This window comes from Loxodonta africana, chromosome 10 (genome assembly GCF_030014295.1).
Source record: "Loxodonta africana isolate mLoxAfr1 chromosome 10, mLoxAfr1.hap2, whole genome shotgun sequence".
NCBI classification, from domain to species: Eukaryota; Metazoa; Chordata; class Mammalia; order Proboscidea; family Elephantidae; genus Loxodonta; species Loxodonta africana.
This window is the reverse complement of record NC_087351.1, coordinates 68,617,275-68,636,452: the sequence shown is the minus strand read 5'-3', so window position 1 is coordinate 68,636,452 and position 19,178 is coordinate 68,617,275. Positions and strand designations below refer to the sequence as shown.

Genomic DNA, 19,178 nt, shown 5'->3' with positions numbered 1-19,178 from the left:
CAGAATGCTCCTTAGAAGCAAAGATGGTGAGACTATGTCTCACATACTCTGGACATATTATCAAGAGTAATCAGTCCCTGGAGAAGGACATCATGCTTGGTAAAGTAAAGGGTCAGAGAAAAAGAGGAAGACCTTCAAGGAGATGGACTGACATGGTGGCTGCAACAATGGGCTCAAGGATAGTAACAATTGTGAGGATGGCACAGGAACAGACAGTGTTTTGTTCTGTTATGCATAGGGTCAGTATGAGCTAGAACTGACTCCATGGCAGTAGGTATAGGCCAACTTCTACCACCTGTCAGTTTATCTTACTGTTGTGGCTTGCATGTTGCTGGGATGCTGGAATCTGTTCCGCCATCCAGCAGGGTCACCCATGGTGGACAGGATTCAGCAGAGCTTCCAGACTAAGACACGCTAGGAAGAAAGGCCTGGTGCCCTACTTCTGAATATTACCCAATGAAAACCTTAGGAATCACAACAGAATAGGAGGGATCAATTGTTGGGGGACGACATCATGTTTGCTGAAGTAGAGGGACAACAAGGGGAAGGGAGACCCTGGGTGATATGGATTGGAACAATAGCCACCTCGATGGACTCAAACACGCTAGTGATTGTAAGGATGACATAGGACTGAGCAATGTTTTGTTCTATTATACATAAGGTCACCATGAGTTGGAGTTGACTTGATGGCACATATCTACCTATCTGCTTGTCTACCTATATATCATGTCGGCCAGTTTACATTTGTTACATCATTTACTTCTTTTAAACCCCTATGAAGTAAATACTATTGCCCGCATTTTACAGATGAAGAAACTGTGTCTCAGAGGTTTAGTAACTGGTCCAAGACATCCCCCCCCACCCTCAACTGGCAAATGGTAAGGGAGGATTGGATTACTAGCTCATGCTCCTAAATACATGCCACACACCAGCACCTCACCCAGGGACCAGTGCTACTGGAAAAGGGTGCTTGGGACACAAAGAGTAGATGCTCTGCAAACACATAAGCTGGAGTGGGCAGGCTGAGTGCCATCTTAATAACTAGGGAAACACAAGGTCATCTCAAGGGAGCAAACAGGTTATGTCAGTGCAACACCAAGATGTGTCAGGCAACCGACTTAGCGAATGAAGTGTTTGAAGGCTCTGTGTGGCTCACTGAGTTCCCCTGGGAAAATCTCAGTTTACAATAAAAATTCTACACTTTGTTCTGAATGTGTGCATAGGGAGCTATGTGGGATGGTTTCTGCCAGTCTCCTAAGAAAAAGAAATAGGACTGTAGTCAGAAAGCAGTACTGAGTTGGGTGTTCCTCTGGAACTTTGGGGTGCTGGGGGTGTCCTGCTTCTGGTCTTGCACAGGAAAACAAGGTCAGTGTCAAGCCCTGAGGGGCCAAGGAATAGTGGGGTGACATTCTGACCACACAGACACCACCCGCATTGATTCTGAGCTGTGGAATAAAGGACAAAAGCATACTAACAATTTAGCAAAGAAACAGCATCATAACGCTGAGGGGTCCCTTTCTCTTTTTGAGCATTTAACAAATAGCATCCAGAACACACAGGGTGATGTTGAGAGAGACCCTGTGATAGGGACTGTCATTACTGCCAATCTAGGTTCCAAAGGGAGCCATGGAACTCTCTGCCAAGCAAACTCAGGCTTCTGTGGAGGGTGTCTGCAAACACTTTGGGAAGATGTAGGAAGATGAAAGTCATTTTTTACCCCTCATCAAATTAACTATAAGTTGAAGATCAAGTCTAAGTTAGCAGGGCCTAAAAGGACACCCCACTCCCTGGCAGCAGTAAAGCGGGCCTGGTTGGTGCTCGCACAGCCCCATCCCAGCATAGGGAGGCCATTGTTCAGTACTCCAGGAGGTAGTTAGGAGACTCCAGGAACTGTGGGAATGGGGAACCACCAAGTCATCTCAAAGATCCCCTGTTCTGATTTGGGCTGAGGTATCTTAATCAGGAAAGCGGCTCTCGATACACATTTAGCATTTGGGTCCCATTTGTAGGGCTAAAAACCCTCATGGGTAACCCTGAGAACAAACATACACCCCCATGCGTTCTCCTCTGTCCCCTGCTACCCTAAGAGGTTCAAACTCATGAGCGTGACACACAAAGCCCTTCAGTCGATGGCCTTAGCCAATCATTTCACACTCTTTCCCTGTGACTTTAGCCCTCCCTCCTATTTATGAGGTAGAGAGACCTACTTGCTGTTTCCCAAACTCACCCCATTCCTTCAAGTCTCTGCCTCTACCAATGCTATTCTCTCTGCCTGTAGCATCCTGGCCCTTCTTCTGACTAAAATAACCTCGTTCATCCTCTGGATCTCACCTTCTGTTTCCTCTAAGTCTGGGAGGGGATAGTGTCCCTCCTCTGGGATCTCATGACATCCCATGCTCACCCCAGGACAGCATTTATCAGTTTGTATTGCAATTACCCCTTGATCCATCTGTTCCCAATACTCAATGGGAAGCTGAGCAAGGGCAGGACTCTGTCAGGTTTACCACTCAACACCCAGCTCCTGGCATAGGCCAACCAAATATTAGTTTGTTGACAAAAACAAAAGGATGTTGAGCAAATGTTTGTTCAGTAAATATATAAATAAAAACATATACATAATTCAAGTCCCACCTCACAACTCTCAGTTTGTCATACTGTGGTGACTTGCATGTTGCTATGATGGTGGAAGCTATGCCACCAGTATTTCAATACTAGCAGGGTCACCCATGGTGGACAGGTTTCAGTGGAGCTTCCAGACTAAGACAGACTAGGAAGAAAAGCTTAGCAATCTACTTCCAGAAATTTACCAATGCAAACCTTATGGATCACAATAGAACACTGTCTGTCTTGCTTGCTTCGGACACATCATCAGAAGGGATCAATCACTGGAGGAAGACATCCTTTTTCGTGAAGTAGAGGGCCACCGAGGGCAAGGGAGACACTAGGTGAGATGGATTGGCACAATATTCATCACAACGGACTTGAATAAGCTCGCAACTGTGAGGATGATGCAGGACAGGGCATTGTTTCATTTTGTTCATAACGTCACCATGAGTCAGAGTCCACTTGATGGTAGTTACCTACCTACCTACCTATCATCTATCTATCTATATTCAAGATATATAATTAAGTTTTAAAAGGGTAACATAGACTCTATTGACATGTAATTATGGGAGTGACTATATGACATGAATTATAATTCAGAGGAGAGGTTGAGGACTTTGGGATAAATTTATAGAAGCTTGACCTTAGGTGAGAAACCTTTAGGTACCTGATGAAGTGGTTAAGAACAGGAGGTTCTGACAAAGGGTTCCAAGGGAGGGTGAGTAGAGTTAGACTGGCCTGAGTGGAGAGTTCATCTCAGAGAGTGAGGGGAATACAGTGGAAAGGTTGGGTTTGAAGGACTTACTTGGATACCTGGCCAAGAACTTTGGGCTTTATCTTATAGGCGGAGATTTGGAAAGTGTGACATCATGAAAATGGCCTGTGAGGAGGATGAGTTTGGTGTCAGGCAGAATCAATCAGAGGTGGGAGGCTGGTTGAGAGCTGCAGCACTTGTAGCACAAGGAGCCTAGATGAGGTGATAATAATAAAAATGATAATAGCATTGCTGTTGTTACGTGCTGTTGGTTCCAACTCATAGTGACCCTATATACAACAAAACGAAACACTGCCCTGTTCTGCACCATCCTTATGATCATTGTTATGCTTGAGCCCATTGTTGTAGCCACTGTGTCAGTCCATCTCGTTGAGTGTCTTCCTCTTTTTCCCTGACCCTCTATCCTACCAAGGATGACATCCTTCTCTAGGGAGTGGTCCCTCCTGATAACATGTCCAAAGTATGTGAAACGAAGTCTTGCCTTTCTCGCTTCTAAGAAGCACTCTACCTGTACTGCTTCCAAGACAGATTTGTTGGTTCTTCTGGCAGTCCATGGTATATTCAATATTCTTTGCCAACACCATAATTCAAATGCATCAATTCTTCTCTGGTCTTCCTTATTCATTGTCCAGCTTCCACATGCATATGAGGCAGTTAAAAACACCATGGCTTGGGTCAGGCACACCTTAGTCCTGAAAATGATATGTTTGCTTTTAACACTTTAAGGAGGTCTTTTGCAGCAGATTTGCCCAATGAAATGTGTTATTTGATATCCTGACTACTACTTCCATGGGCATTGATTGTGGATCCAAGTAAAATGAAATCCTCGACAACTTCAATCTTTTCTCCATTTATCATAGTGTTGCTTATTGGCCCAGTTTTGAGGATTTTTGTTTTATGTTGAGGTGTAATCCGTACTAATGGCTGTGGTCTTTGATCTTCATCAGCAAATGCTTCATATCCTCTTTCAGCAAGCAAGGTTGTGTCATCTGCATAAGGCAGGTTGTTAGTGAGTCTTCCTCCAATCTTGATGCCCTGTTCTTCATATAGTCCAGCGTCTCAGATTATTTGCTCGGCATGCAGATTGAATAGGTATGGTGAAAGGATACAATCCTGATGCACACCTTTCCTGACTTTAAACCATGCAATATCCCCTAGTTCTGTTTGAATGACTGCCTCTTGATCTGTGTACAGGTTCCTCATGAGCACAATTAAGTGTTCTGGAATTCCCATTCTTCACCATATTTTCCATAATTTGTTACGATCCACACAGTCAAATGCCTTTGCATAATCAATAAAACACAGGTAAACATTTTTCTGGTATATTCTCTGCTTTCAGCCAGGATCCATCTGACATCAGCAATTATATCCCTTCTGAATCTGGCTTGAATTTCTGCAGTTTTCTGTTGATGTACTGCTGCAGCCACTTTTGAATGATTTTCAGCAAAATTTTACTTGCGTGTTTTTTTAATGATATTGTTCGATAATTTTCGTATTCAGTGGGATCACCTTTCTTGGGAATAGGCATAAATATAGATCTCTTCCTGTTGGTTGGCCAGGTCGCTGTCTTCCAAATTTCTTGCCATAGACAAGTGAGTACTTCCAGCACTGTATCCATTTGTTGAAACATCTCAATTGGTATTCCATCAATTCCTGGAGCCTTGTTTCTCGCCAGTGCCTTCAGTGCAGCTTTCTTCCTTCAGTACCATTGGTTCCTGCTCATATGGTACTCCCTGAAATGGTTGAACATTGACCAATTCTTTTTGTTATAGTCACTCTGTGTATTCCTTCCATCTTCTTTTGATGCTTCCTGCGTCATTTAATATTTTCCCCATAGAATCCTTCAATATTGCAACTCATCTATGGCAAGAAATTTGGAAGACAGCGACCTGGCCAACCAACAGGAAGAGATCTATATTTATGCCTATTCCCAAGAAAGGTGATCCCACTGAATATGAAAGTTATCGAACCATATCATTAATATCACACGCTTCAATTTTCTCTTTAGTTCTTTCAGCTCGAGAAATGCTAAGCGTGTTCTTCCCTTTTCGTTTTCCATCTCCAGGTCTTTCCACATGTCATTATAATACTTTACTTTGTCTTCTTGAATCTCCCTTTGAAATCTTCTGTTCAACTCTTTTACTTCATCATTTCTTCCTTTTGCTTTAGCTACTTGATGTTCAAGAGCAAGTTTCAGAGTCTCTTCTGACATCCATGTTGGTCTTTTCTTTCTTTCCTGTCTTTTTAATGACCTCTTGCTTTCTTTGGTCATTAGTGGTCAATGCATCAAATCTGTTCTTGAGATGGTCTCTCGATTCACATGGGATATACTCAAATTTGTTCATACAAGCAAATTTGTCTTGGAAGAAGTACAACCAGAATGCTCCTTAGAAGCAAGGATTATGACACTACGTCTCACATACTTTGGACATATTGTCAGGAGGGATCAGTCCCTGGAGAAGGACATCATGCTTGGTAAAGTAGAGGGTTAGTGAAAAAGAGGAAGACCCTTGATAAGATGGATTGACACAGTGGCTGCAATAATGGGCTTAAGCATAACAATGATTGTGAGGATGATGCAGGACTGGGCAGTGTTTTGTTCTGTTGCACATAGGGTTGCTATGAGTCAGAACCGACTGGATGGCACCTAAGGAGAGCAACAACAACAACATACTCAAGGTTGTACTTTGGCTTTTATTGACTTTTTCTAACTTCCTCAATTTTAACTTGAACTTGCATATGAGCAATTAAAGGTCTGTTCCAAAGTTGGCCCTGCTCTTGTTCTGACTGATGATTATTGAGCTTTTAAAAAAGGTATCTGCAATGAAGAAGTTGTTGGTTTTGCAAAATTCTATCATGTGATTGCCAGCATCCTTTCTGTCACCAAGGCCATATTTTCGAACTACTAATCCTTCTTTTTTGTTTCCAACTTTTGCATTCCGATCTCCGGTAATTATCAATGCATCCTGATTGCATGTTTGATCAATTTCAGACTGCAGAAGTTGGTAAAAATCTTCAATTTCTTCATCTTTGGCTTTAGTGGTTGATGTGTGAATTTGAATAATAGTCATATTAACTGGTCTTCCTTGTAGGTGTATGGATATCATCCTATCACTGACAGCACTGTACTTCAGGATAGATCTTGAAATGTTCTTTTTGACAATGAATGCAATGCCATTCCTCTTCAAGTTGTCTTTCCCAGCGTAGTAGACCATATGATTATCCAATTCAAAATGTCCAATACAAGCCATTTCTGCTCACTAATGCCTAAGACATCAATGTTTATGCTTTCCATTTCATTTTTGACAACTTCCAGTTTTCCTAAATTCATATTTTGTACATTCTGCGTTCTGATTATTAATGAATGTTTGCAGCTGTTTCTTCTCATTTTGAGACGTGCCACATATGTAAATGAAGGTCCCCAAAGCTTCATTCCATCCGTGTTACTAAGGTCAACTCTACTTTGAGGAGGCAGCTCTTCCCCAGTTATCCTTTGAGTGCCTTCCAACCTGAGGGGCTCATCTTCCAGCACTATATCAAACAGTTTTCTGCTGCTATTCATAAAGTTTTCACTGGCTAAATCTTTTCAGAAATAGACTGCTGGGCCCTTCTTCCTACTCTGTCTTAATCTGGAAGCTCAGCTGAAACCTGTCTGCCATGGGTGACCCTTTTGGTATTTGAATACTGGTGGCATAGCTTCCAGCATCACAGCAATGCGCAAGCCCCCATAGTACAACAAACTGACAGACACGCACCTGACGTGTAGTAGATACTAAAAAAAAAACAAAAAAACCTGTTAAATAAATATATAAATGAAAAGATTAAAACAGTAAATGTCTGTGTCAAAGGTCATAAGTAACTCAAAAAGTTTTAGAGCAGTTGACTCTACTTCCACTCAAGGCACAATGGGATTGGAAGTTACACAAGTGACATCAGAGAACTGTGCTCTGTGTAGCTATCAGGACTCAGTCCTGGTCTCAGTTGGACATCTGACTTTCCATCATAAATTGTAGGAGGCTTTGGAAGGGTTCTTTGCAGGATAATCTCGGCTTATTGCCCCATCCACTTCCTGTCTCTTCTGTAAACTATGGTCCCAGTTCTGTGGTTGTTAAGTGGTCCTCCAGCTTCTGAAAGCCTTGGAACAGTGTATGCCTTGCAGTCTCTATCTACATAACCACTTGGGTCACTTGATTTTGTGTTCCCAGAATTTCTTCTTTTCAGCTGTTCTTCTCCTGGAGCATAAAGAGTTTTGTCCCAGTGCTGACACCAGTGCAGCATTTCCTACTCTGCCTTTAAGTGGCATCCCAGGATGTACTTATTATACTCATGTCTATGTTGTCCTAGGACGGCTTCTCAAATGACAGTGGGAAAGAGAAAGATGCTCTGACTTCTGTTTCATGTTTCTTCTCTATTTGTAGCCCCCAAGCCTTGCTCTTTCTGGAAGAATGCTGATTCCATCAGATCATGCATGCAGACCCAATTCCTGCAGGCCGACCATGACCAGTCACATCTTTAGCCCATTCCATTGATGCTATAATAGATTCCCTTCTCAGTTCTGGTCTTCACAGCAAGGGAGGCCTGCCAGCTTTTGCATCGTTAGTGGCTAAAACAGGCTACTTTTTGCTCTTCTGCTCCATGTTCTAATCAATGTACTGATCACTGTGTTCTAGATGTCATGTAAACAGATGGAATTGCATCAACTTTTGCTAATTCCTCTGTCATTTGGGTAAAAATAAAAGAATTCTTATCCTTCTTTATTTTGTGTTGACCTCAGTACCGATAAACCCTTGTTGGAACAATCTTGCCTTACCAATTTGTCCATTTCTGAACGTGCACTTAATTTTGGTTCTATTTTTGGTTTATTTTAATTATTTGTTCTTGTGTACGGTTTGTAAATTTTTTTTTAAATAAAGCATGTTTTCATTTCCGTAATTGTTTGAATTGTGGCAGATATGGTGTACTGATGTTCAACATTTAATCCAGTTACCCTCTAGAATGCCTTCTGTACTGTGGAGGTTGGAAAATTAAAATATTTCCCAGACACCCTTGCAGCTAGGGTTCCAAATGTGAATGAGGTTCAGCCATTCAGATGTACTCCCATGAGATTTGGAAGGCGGCAGTGAGACATATCCTACATTTCTGTTCTTCTTGCTGGCAAGCACAGTCAGGGACATTTAATTTCCTGTATGTGTTGACAGGCAGTGGTGGGGTCAGCCATTTCATTGGCGTGGATTCTAGTGACACTGGTTGGTTCTAGGTGTAGCAGTTGCAATGACTTTCCAGCCACGGTGGCTTCCTGATAGTGGCAGTAGTGTCATGGTTCTTGAGTTGGAAGCTGGAGCAATAGCTTCCCTTTCAGCAAGCAGCTTTCTGGTAGTAGAAGGCTGCAGTTCTCTTGTTGGCCAGGCTCTGCAGTACAGTTTTGAGAGTCATCCTGGAAAGGTTAAACCTAGAGCCTATTTCTTCAGCCCTCCTGATGATTCTATAAGCCACTTAATTCCTTATAAGTCCCTTTCTGCTTCAACTAGCTAGAATGGATTCTCTTCTGTGTAAGAGAACCTTCACTGATACACCATGGGAGTTGTTATTTAAATATAACTAGTAGTTATTTAAATACAACTTTTGACTGGAAGGACTTTACTACAAGAGAAGCAGCTATCTGAGAAAAGGGGCAAGATGTAAATTTTTTATCAGCAGTTGCAGCTATGTAGAAGCCAAATCACAGCTCTTGCCATTTTGGGTATATATAGAACTTTCCATGACAGTACTTCCAATTGGACAGGTGGAAGGGAGGCAGAGCTCTGGAGGCTCTAACTTTCACATTGAACTTAAACCCATCCAAGAACTCAACCCTAAACTCATTAATCATTGAAGTCAAATTCTTCTGCCATAAACTTTGTAATAACGAATGGTGTCTCTCCTCTCTCCATGTCTTCTCTGTTCTCGCTTTCCTTCCTCCTTCTCCTGTAGGACCCTTTACCATCAACACCTATTCCCACCACACACACACACACACACACACAACACACACATACAAACACATGGGGGAGAAGCCCATTTGTCCATCTGTAAAGTAACAGTATGATGTAAGCGACACACTGAAGTCTCAGAGGAGAAACAAGATCTGCAGTAGAGCAGGTTTCTGTGAGAAAGGATACCTGTATGAAACACACAAGAGGGAGAAAGCAATTCAGGTGGCTGGGAGAGTGACTGACAAGAAAACTGGTGTAGGAATGGGCAAGTCACTCCTTATCTATCAGTCACAGTTCCATTTTGCCACAATTTTCATTCTTTTACAAAAGCAATTTAGATTTTTTTTAAAACTAGGTAATACTTGCTGGGGATGGGGGCTGATGGTCCAGTGGTAGAATTCTCTCCTCCCTTGTGGGAAACTCCAATCTGATTCCTGGCCAAGGCACCTCATGTACAGTCACCACCTGTCACTGGAGGCTTGCATATCGCTATGATGCAGAACAGATCTCACTGGAGCTGCCAACTAAGACAGACCAGGAAGAATGGCCTGGCAATCTACTTCTGAAAACCAGCCAATGAAAGCCTATGGATTATATGTGCCCAACCCGCAGCCAATCACGAGGATGGCACAAGACTGGGCAGTGTTTTGTTCTGTTGTGAATGGGGTCACCAGGAGTCTGGGGCCCACTCCATGGCAGCTAACAATACTTGCTTCTGGTAGAAAATTCAAAGATAAAAAGAGCACAGAGTGAAAACTGGGTCTCCTGCCACCCTTGGACTGGCGATCACCAGAAGCAAGCACTATAGTGTGCTTCTTCCCCAGCTCATTTCCCCAATCTGATCTGGGATTGTACGGACACATTCTAAGCTGTGGGAAAGAGCTCCAGAAGGGAAAGGACGAGTCTGGTGAAGATGGCTGTGACAATAACCAGGACCCGGGCCCACCATACTGGTGCTTGGGAGACTGTTGGATCACATGGGGCAGAAAGGTCTTGCCCTACTACTGAGCATGGGGCAAAAGCAAGGCATGGTCTGGCGATGCCACTCCCAGCCACCTGATCCTTCTTCAAGAAATAGCTGATTCCTGGGGGCGGGGGGGTGTAGGCCTATACCTTTTTCTATAGTATTATTGTTCATTGGTGCAGTGGTTAACCGCTCAGCTGCTAATTGAAAGGTCAGTAGTTCCAACTGACCCAGTGGCTCCCAGGAAGAAAAGATATGACAATCTGCTTTTGTAAAAATTACAGCCTCGAAAACCCTATTAGGTAGTTCTACCCTATCCTGTAGGGTCGCTATGAGTCAGAGTCGACTCGACAGCACACAACAATATTGCCTGTTAGGTTTTATTATTTTTATTCCCCAGCTTTCCCTTCAGCTGCAGATTAGAGTGCTTATGGGTGAATGTTTGTTTATATATGTCATGTTGCTTGTCCCTTCAGGTCCCAATACGTGCATTAGAGGCACAAGACTTTGTTTTTTAAACTAACTGGAAATGCCAAACACCCTCTGCCTAGATGGTAGAAAGATGCTCTGTGAGGAGCTTACACAAGAAAAACCTGTGCCAATTATGACAGGTAGAGAGAGAGAGAGACGGAGTAAGAAGGAGAGAGAATAATAATCCTTGGGCAATTCTGAGTGTGATACAAAATTCCCTTCCTTCTTAGCAATTCCATGCCTCGTTCCTGATAATTTTAGGGTCTGCCATATCTCTTGCTATGAGAATTAGCATCAACAGCTTTCAAAATGACTTACCAGTTAACCCCTCCAGAAATCTTAAGACATTATTCTTTTCTTCTTCAAATTTCCCATCTCTAAGCCTTCTAATTCTCCTTCAAATTTCCATCTGTAAAGTTAATACAATCCAATAAGAAAATAATGTGCTCTTGAGACATTGACATGCTCAGAGCCATTTTATCCTGCCCTCAAGCCTGGAAAGTTTGAATTTTCCTTGGGATAAAAAAAAAAAAGTAAGAAATAATAGAATAATTCACTGTTCTGTAACAATTAAATCCAGCAATTTAACATCGCACATTGGTAAATATAATGCTTGCAACAACCAAAAGTCTCCTATGTATTGACAGATGAAAACAAAGTTATAAATCTAAACCTCCTATTCTCAACCACATTCCTAAATGTAAATAAGCATCCAAGCATGCTGTTACATATCTTTACAGAAGCAATTACAAACAAGCCTTATCAGTCGCGGTAAGGCACCAACACACACAACGCTTATCTGCTATGCCCTCTACTGGACAGAGTACATGAGGCAAGTCGCCATGATTTCCAATTAATTTCTGGCATCGCCGCACTGCATCTGCTTTAGGAATGCAAGGCGTGAAATTTATAGTAGCAGATTTAATATTCCATCCAGCCAAAATTATTTTGCTACAAGGACTTACCTTTGGTGGAATATTTAGGGCTTTTTTCTTTTTAATACATCGATTGTGTCTCCCCTTCTTGCAAGTCACTGTCCAAACTCTCAAGCTGTCACCAAACTCAGTACGTGGCCGGAATAATTTCATGCTGAGGAAAATGTGTTTAATTTCACATCCTGTAAGAATAATTACTTAGCATAATGCTACTTAAAAATGTATTTCTATCTGCAAATGCTAATGAAGCTACAAAAACCTGAATCATCTTTTGAAAGCATTAAGGTATTAAGGGTGCTTTACCTCCACTCCGTCTTTTCCCATAGTGGCTGCCTGAAGAGAGCAACCTGGACCAGAGGAATAATCCGAGACTGGATCCTGCTGGCCTCAACTGGGTGCGAGCCCAGTGGCTTGGAGGGAAATTTAATCCCATAGAGCCATCCCAAGGTGCTGGAGACAGCCTCACAGCTCCCTGGAGAAGCCTTGTCCTCACCAAGGTCCCATTGGACAGCCACTAGGAGGGAGCTTAGGTCTGGGCCACTGTGAGCCACCTACCCTAACAGCTGGCTAGCAGCAGGCCTGTTGCTTTTGGCTGTATGATCTTATTTGTTTGATGATTGGTGCACCCAAGTAATGAAGACCACAGGTCCTATCTAGTGCTCATCTTGAGGTCTACAGGAGTCAACAAAGAATGACAAGGGGTAAGAGGGAAAAGGTGTGCTATGCTTTTTTTTTTTTAGCTTTTTATTTTGTCATAATTTTAGATTTACAGAAAAGTTGCAAAAATAATAGTGTTCCTGTATACCCTTCACCCACCCAGCTTCCCCTAATGTAACATCTTACATAACCGTAATACAATTATCAAAGCCAAATAATTAACATTAGCAAAATATGCTTAACAACACTATAGATTTTAATTCCCATTTCACCAATTTTTCCTTTCCAGGATGCAATCCAGGATCCTGCATTGCATTTAGTTCTCCTATCTCCTTGGAGGAAATCCTGGTGGCATAGTGGTTATGAACTGTGGTTGCTAACCAAGAGGTCAGCAGTTCGAATCCACCAGATGCTCCTTGGAAATTCTATGGGGCAGTTCTACCCTGTCCTGTAGGGTTACTATGAGTCGGAATCGACTCGACAGCAACGGTTTTTTGGTCTCCTTGGTCTAATCCAGTCTGTGACAAATTCCTCAGTTTTGCCTTGTCTTTCATGACCTTGACACTTTTGAAGAGTACCCATCAGGTATTTTGTAGGCTATTTTCAGTTTGGGTTTCTCTGATGTTTTCTCATGATTGAGACTTCGCATTTTTGGCAAGAATACTATGGAAGCAATGATCCCTCCTAGCTTTGTAGAAGCCAAAGCAGGACCTGTTCTTCCAGCAGTGCTGTTAAGCAGGAGCAAGTGCTGAAGGCATGAATGAAATCAGCCAGCCCCCCTAGTGGACCTTGAGTGGGGGCTTGAGGAGAATTAGACGCCAAGCCTCAGGGCAATTGATACGCTTCTCTTCCTTCCCTCTCCTTTGTCTGTTACCATGAGTGGCAGTGGGAGAAGTGAAGATATTTCTTTGCTACAGGTAGACAGTGCTAGTGTTTCCTTAATCCAGGGCTGTTGAGATGAGCAGAGGGATGAGAGGTAGCCCCTCGCTAAACCCATTGCCGTCAAGTCGATTCTGACTCATAGTGACCCTACAGGACAGAGTAGAACTGCCTCATAGGGTGTCCAAGGAGCGCCTGGTGGATTTTAACTGCAGACCTTTGGGCTAGCAGCCATAGTTTTAAACCTCTACTCCATCAGGGTTTCCAGGGTAGCCTGGGAAGACAAAATATTATAAATGTTGGTGTGTGGGGAGTGCAGGGAAAGGTACCCCATAATGAGAGTTTTGTGGCCCAGGACAGCACTTTGTGCATTCCGCAGGGCTCCAGATAACCTGAGGATGAGATGCAGACAGCTCAAGGGGGAGAAACCCTGCTACTTTGTGTTGAGGGTGTGGTGCTCAGCATGTCTCAAGCAGCATTTTCAACAGTGAGAGAGCAGGCTTGAGTTTCCTGGCTGGGTAACATGTGCTTGTTATTGTTAGCTGCTGTAGAGTCAGCCCCAGTTCATGGCGACCCCATGTACAACAGAACGAATTGCTGCCTGGTGTCGTGCCATCCTCCTGACTGTAGGCATGCCTGAGTCCATTGCTGCCTGGTGTCGTGCCATCCTCCTGACTGTAGGCATGCCTGAGTCCATTGCTGCCTGGTGTCGTGCCATCCTCCTGACTGTAGGCATGCCTGAGTCCATTGCAGCCTGGTGTCGTGCCATCCTCATGACTGTAGGCATGTCTGAGTCCACTGCAGCCTTCTAACCTAGGGGCTTATCATCTGGTGCTATGCTGACCAGGATTCTGTTGTGATCCATAGGGTTTTCATTGGCTAATTTTTGGAAGTACATCACCAGACCTTTCTTCTTAGTCTATCTAGTCTGGAAGCTCTGCTGAAACTTGTCCGCCATAGGTGACCTGTTGGTATTTGGAACACCTGTGGCATAGCTTCCAGCATCATAGCAACACACAAGCCACCACAGTATGATAAAGTGACAGACAGGGTTGTGGTGATGAAAAAGGATCTTTGGGGCAATTTTTAGACTTGCTTTTTGGCTTTCTTCCCCCCTAGAAGGAGAGCTCCAGAGGGGACAGGGCCCTTGTCTGCCTGGCCCCCTTCTGTAAACCTAGTATCCATGCCTGGGACATTGTAGGAACTCAAAAAATGGCTACTAGATGATTAAAGAAAGAAATGGAGTGCAAAACATACTCATGGGCACACCATTCATCTCCACTGGGAAATCTATGACCACTTCCCCCAGTATGATTTTGAAAGTCCAGCAGCAGTGGCCCCTGAGAACTCCAAGATTTCTGTCTTGTATCAGTCCTGTAAGTACGTGGAGAAGCTAGCTGTGTTGGGAGAAGACTGTTCTTTGGGAAGTCTCTGGGGCCAATGGAATCCATCACCATTTGGGGGAAAGTGGAATCAGATCAAATGTATACAAGGCCAAGTCTAAGTTTGGGAAGGAGGCCAACAGTAGTAGTGCTGAAGCTTCCTGTATGGTGGGCCATAATTTAGGACAGCCAATAGGAGGGAAGAAAGGCCGTAAAGGTCAGAGTGATGGTGACATGAATGGACTGTGGACATTGGGATTTTGCTCCTTGTACACGTGGGTGTGTTCATGCAGATTGAGACATGTTTCTCTTGTTGATGGAACTATTTCATTTCTTCATCTTCTCAGTGCTTCTTGGTTACCCTCTTATAACTTCCAATTATGCATATAACTTAACACATTATTTATAACTGTAATTTAACTATTTTTTGAGTTTTCCAGATGCATTTTCAGTAAGGACTTTTTAAAAGCATTTAGGAGAGAAACAAAACAGCAGGAGGTTTTGAAGACTTGTTTTATACAGGTGCCTGAAGTAGATGAGAAATGGTTTTTTCTGGCGTATTAATGAAAACAGCCAACACTACGATCTCTTGGTATACACCAGGCACTGTTCAATGCACTGCATATATACCAACCTATTTAATCCTTATAACCACACCATTGGCTAAGTCCACTGCTGTTGTTGTTAGTTGTTCGTAGAGTTGAGTCTACTATATCCCTATTTTACAGAAAAGGAAATTAAGGCACACAGCACTTAAGAAACTTCCTTCAATAATAGCTAGTAAGTGGCAGAGCTGGGAGTCCAGCTCTAACCACTATACTATAAAGCTCCTGAAGTGTGATCCTGAGAAGGTATGTACTTGTGGGACAGTTTGCAACTTGGAAATGCAAAAACTTGGGGATAGAAAACTTGGGAAGGACTAAGTTTCTGCTCTTTGCTCTTTTAGGGACAAAATGAACACACCAGGCATACATCCTTGCGTGTGCTTCTTCGTGCAGGTAATAAGAATTACAGGTGTCCCTCTCTCACTGGGAGGTCGTAGGGAGCTCCTGTAGGAGACAGCACACTGGTTTTAGAGGCATTAGGGATGACATGAAGGTGTTTGTTAACATATTTATTTGACCCAGGAGAACCAAAATAACTTCGGAACTATATCTTACCAAAATTTCAAGCAAGTCACACAATTATGTTTCATATGACAATAAAAGTACAATAATTATGGGATCTCATGTATTACTTTAAAACAAAGTTCTAGTTTTGCTAGATTCTTGCATTGTTGTTGCGTGCTGTCAAGTTGATTCCAACTCATAGCAACCCCACATGACAGAGTAGAACTGTCCCATTTCATTTTCAAGGCTGTAATCCTTATGGGAACAGATTGCCAGGCCTTTCTCCTGCGGAAACACTGGGCAGGTTCGAACTGCCAACCTTTTGGCTAGCAGCCGAAAGTTTACCTGTTGCGCCACCAGGGCTCCTTAGATTCTTGCACAGGTTCACATATTCACTTCCTACAAATTAGCTCACAGTATTCAACAGGTTTAGGCTCTGTAAATCAACTATTTGTCCACAAGGAGACAAGCGAAAGGAGGAAAGTACTTTGATATAAATGGTAACCTTGTGAAGTAGGTCATCATTACCAAATGCACAAAATACATGTAGCAGTTGTTTGTGTGGTGACATCAGAAGGGTCTGTGTCTCATGAATGGCACCAAATTTACTTCCCTCCAAAAGATGCAGGGCCAAATTACTTCTGACTCTGACACTAACCAAATGCAGGAAACCGGGTGATTTTGAATCACTGAAGCCATTCGGTGGGTAACAGGTCTCACCAGAGATTAGTTGTTACAATAACAATTGTTGCTATTATTACCACACATTTTTACAAATCATACATATGACTCAAGAGCCAAATTTGGAAGAAGTCATTATCACCTAAACACTGATTTGGTAAAGTTCATAATTAGGAAATCAGCCACATAGGTCTTCAGGAGCCCCTGTAAAAATTTTAGTAGAGTGGCTGAACCAAACAGAACAATCATGAATGCCAGCTCTGGGTTTCTCGGAGGCCAAGTCTAATTCCCAACTCAACGAACATTCCAGTGGAATTGGGATGTATTTCCTTTTGTGAAACATAGAAATATGATTGTGTTTTGAACCCTGCGTAAGAGGGGAAGGAATACATAAACTAGTGCATCATTTTTCAAATGGACCTTTCAGCAGCTGATTCAGCTGGAATGTAGTTTATGCTAATAATTTCCTGGATTTCAAAGTGACTTTTTTCTATCACGCCAAAACCCTTTAATTTGGGTATGTATTCCTAAATCCAAAATGGGTAGGGAAATTCTCTGTCACAAGCCGGGGCTATAACTGGCCCTGTCTAAAACAGGAGGGAAAAAAATTTACATTCCAGTGGGTTGGAGGAGGGGGAGAAAGAATTCAGTACATGACTTTGGCAAGCATTTCAGGCAGCTAGTTCTTGATTTCACACACCATTTGCCTCTTGAAAAGTTTATCGTAATTTTAATATGGCTTCATTATTTGGGGACTTTAATGTAACGAAGAGTTGATGGTGGAATGTAGGCGGTTTCATTTAACTGCAATGGAAGAAGGGCAAGTATAACAAATGGAGCCAAGAAGCTCATGTTCTCTAGTCCCAGTTCTTAAGTCACTTTTGTGGTACAGATCTCGGTTTCTTCATTCATAAAACCAGATTAGTCATGCTAGTTTGTACTAGATGATTCCTTACTATCCTTTGTGGTATTAACATTCAATAAAGCTGGTTAAGTTCTCCTAGGCCAGTGGCTTTCAAACATATTTTTTACTGCAGCCCCAAATAAGTATATTTTATGTTGTGACCCAGTACACACATTTATAGATTGATACGTAAATTTTTTATATACACGCACATATCTGTATGATATATAGGTTGTATACATATAAAACCAAACCAAACCTATTGCTGTCGAGTTGATTTCAACTCATAGCAACCCTACAGGGCAGAGTAGAACTGCCCCACAGGGTTTCCAAGGAGTGGCTGGTGGATTTGAACTGCAGACCTTTTGGTTGGCAGCTTAGCTCTTAACCACCACGCCACCAGTGCTCCAGATCTTTATGGAAGCAGACTGTGACATGTTTCTTCCACAGAGCAAGTGATGGGTTCAAACTGCTGACTTTTCAGTTAGCAGCTGGGTGCTTAACCACATCAGGGCTCCTCCTATATACACACATATAATAAACATATAAAACTGAAATGAAATTGGAACAAAAAGTTTCATGAAACAATACCTAACCCTTGTTACCTCAGATGCACTCTGATATTTTTATTCTATTTCATTAAAAAGATGCTGGTTAACTCCCACTAAACTGATTTGATGACTGACAGTTTGATAATCACTGTAACTAGTTACAATCCTGCACTGTGAGGAACGGCTCCAGATGAATACAGATGACTTTCTGATCACAGAAAGCACAACTGTGCAGATACTAGTCCACATAGTGAATTAATATAATTTTAGCAAAAAATAACACTCACTAAATGCAAGCACTCTCCATCAATGAACTGTTTTAAGCTCCGCATAATTTAACTTTGGTTTTTCATTCTTCTATAAGCAAAACTGAAAGGATGATTGAAGAAGAACTGATGCATTGGAATTATGGTGTTGGTAAAGAATATTGAATATACATACCATAGACTGCCAAACAAAGAAAAACCCAAACTCATTGCCGTCAATCCCGACTCCCAGCGACCCTACAGGACACAGTAGAACTGCCCCATATGGTTTCCAAGGGACGCCTGGTGGATTTAACTGCCCACCTTTTGGTTAGCAGCCTGGGTTCTTAACCACGAGGCCACCAGGGTTTCCATGGACTGCCAGAATGAAAAATCTGTCTTGGAAGAAGTACAGCCAGAATGTTCCTTGGAAGCGAGGATGGAGAGACTTTGTCTTACCTACTTGGACACATTATCAGGAGGGACCAGTCCCTGGAGAAGGACATCATTCTTGGTAAGGCTGAGAGTCAGTGAAAAAGAGGAAGACCCTCAAGGAGATGGACTGGCACAGTGGCTGCAACAGCAATTCAAACACAGGAATGATTGTGAGGATGGCACAGGACCGGGTAGTATTTCTTTTTGTTGTGCAGAGGGCCACTGTGAGTTGGAACCGACTTGACAGCACTTTTTTTTTTTAACTTCCTCTTACCACTAGACTGTCTTTTAATTCTTCAGTCAAAGGAACTCCAGTTTTTTTTTTTAATAAATGATTGTTCCTTTTATAAAAACCTCCTTTTAAAGCTTCTGTAACTTTTGCTAGATTATTTTAAGAGTCCTTACTTTTTTACATTAGCTTTTAAAAGCACCATTAATAATAAAGTTTTCTTTCCACTTTCAAAACTTAAAATCTTATGGGAAAGACAGTATAAGAAAATTCTAGTCCTTGCCTCTTTTCTCCTTCCTCAGAATTCTCAGTGTTGCAGATTTTGTGTTCAAGTCTTGGCATGCCAATGTATCATGGGGATTTCTTGAGTCTTAGAGGATATTCA

The 19,178-nt window shown here is 42.4% G+C and overlaps 1 protein-coding gene across 2 annotated transcripts in view; it reads right to left on the bottom strand.

Annotated features, from left to right (window-relative positions):
• Window positions 1-12,408: 12,408 nt before the first annotated feature.
• Window positions 12,409-19,178, bottom strand: part of TMEM260 (transmembrane protein 260) — an 84,245-nt gene continuing 77,475 nt past the window's right edge. Inside the window, exons 16-17 of one of the 2 annotated variants that reach the window (XM_064292529.1) lie at window positions 18,589-18,703; window positions 12,409-17,233 (exon numbers count right to left, since the gene is read on the bottom strand). In XM_064292529.1, coding sequence (XP_064148599.1) covers window positions 18,635-18,703 — 69 coding nt within the window. In that variant the 3' untranslated portion in view covers window positions 12,409-17,233; window positions 18,589-18,634. Of the gene's footprint in view, window positions 18,704-19,178 lie in introns of both variants that reach the window. The other variant, XM_064292528.1, reaches the window with a different exon arrangement.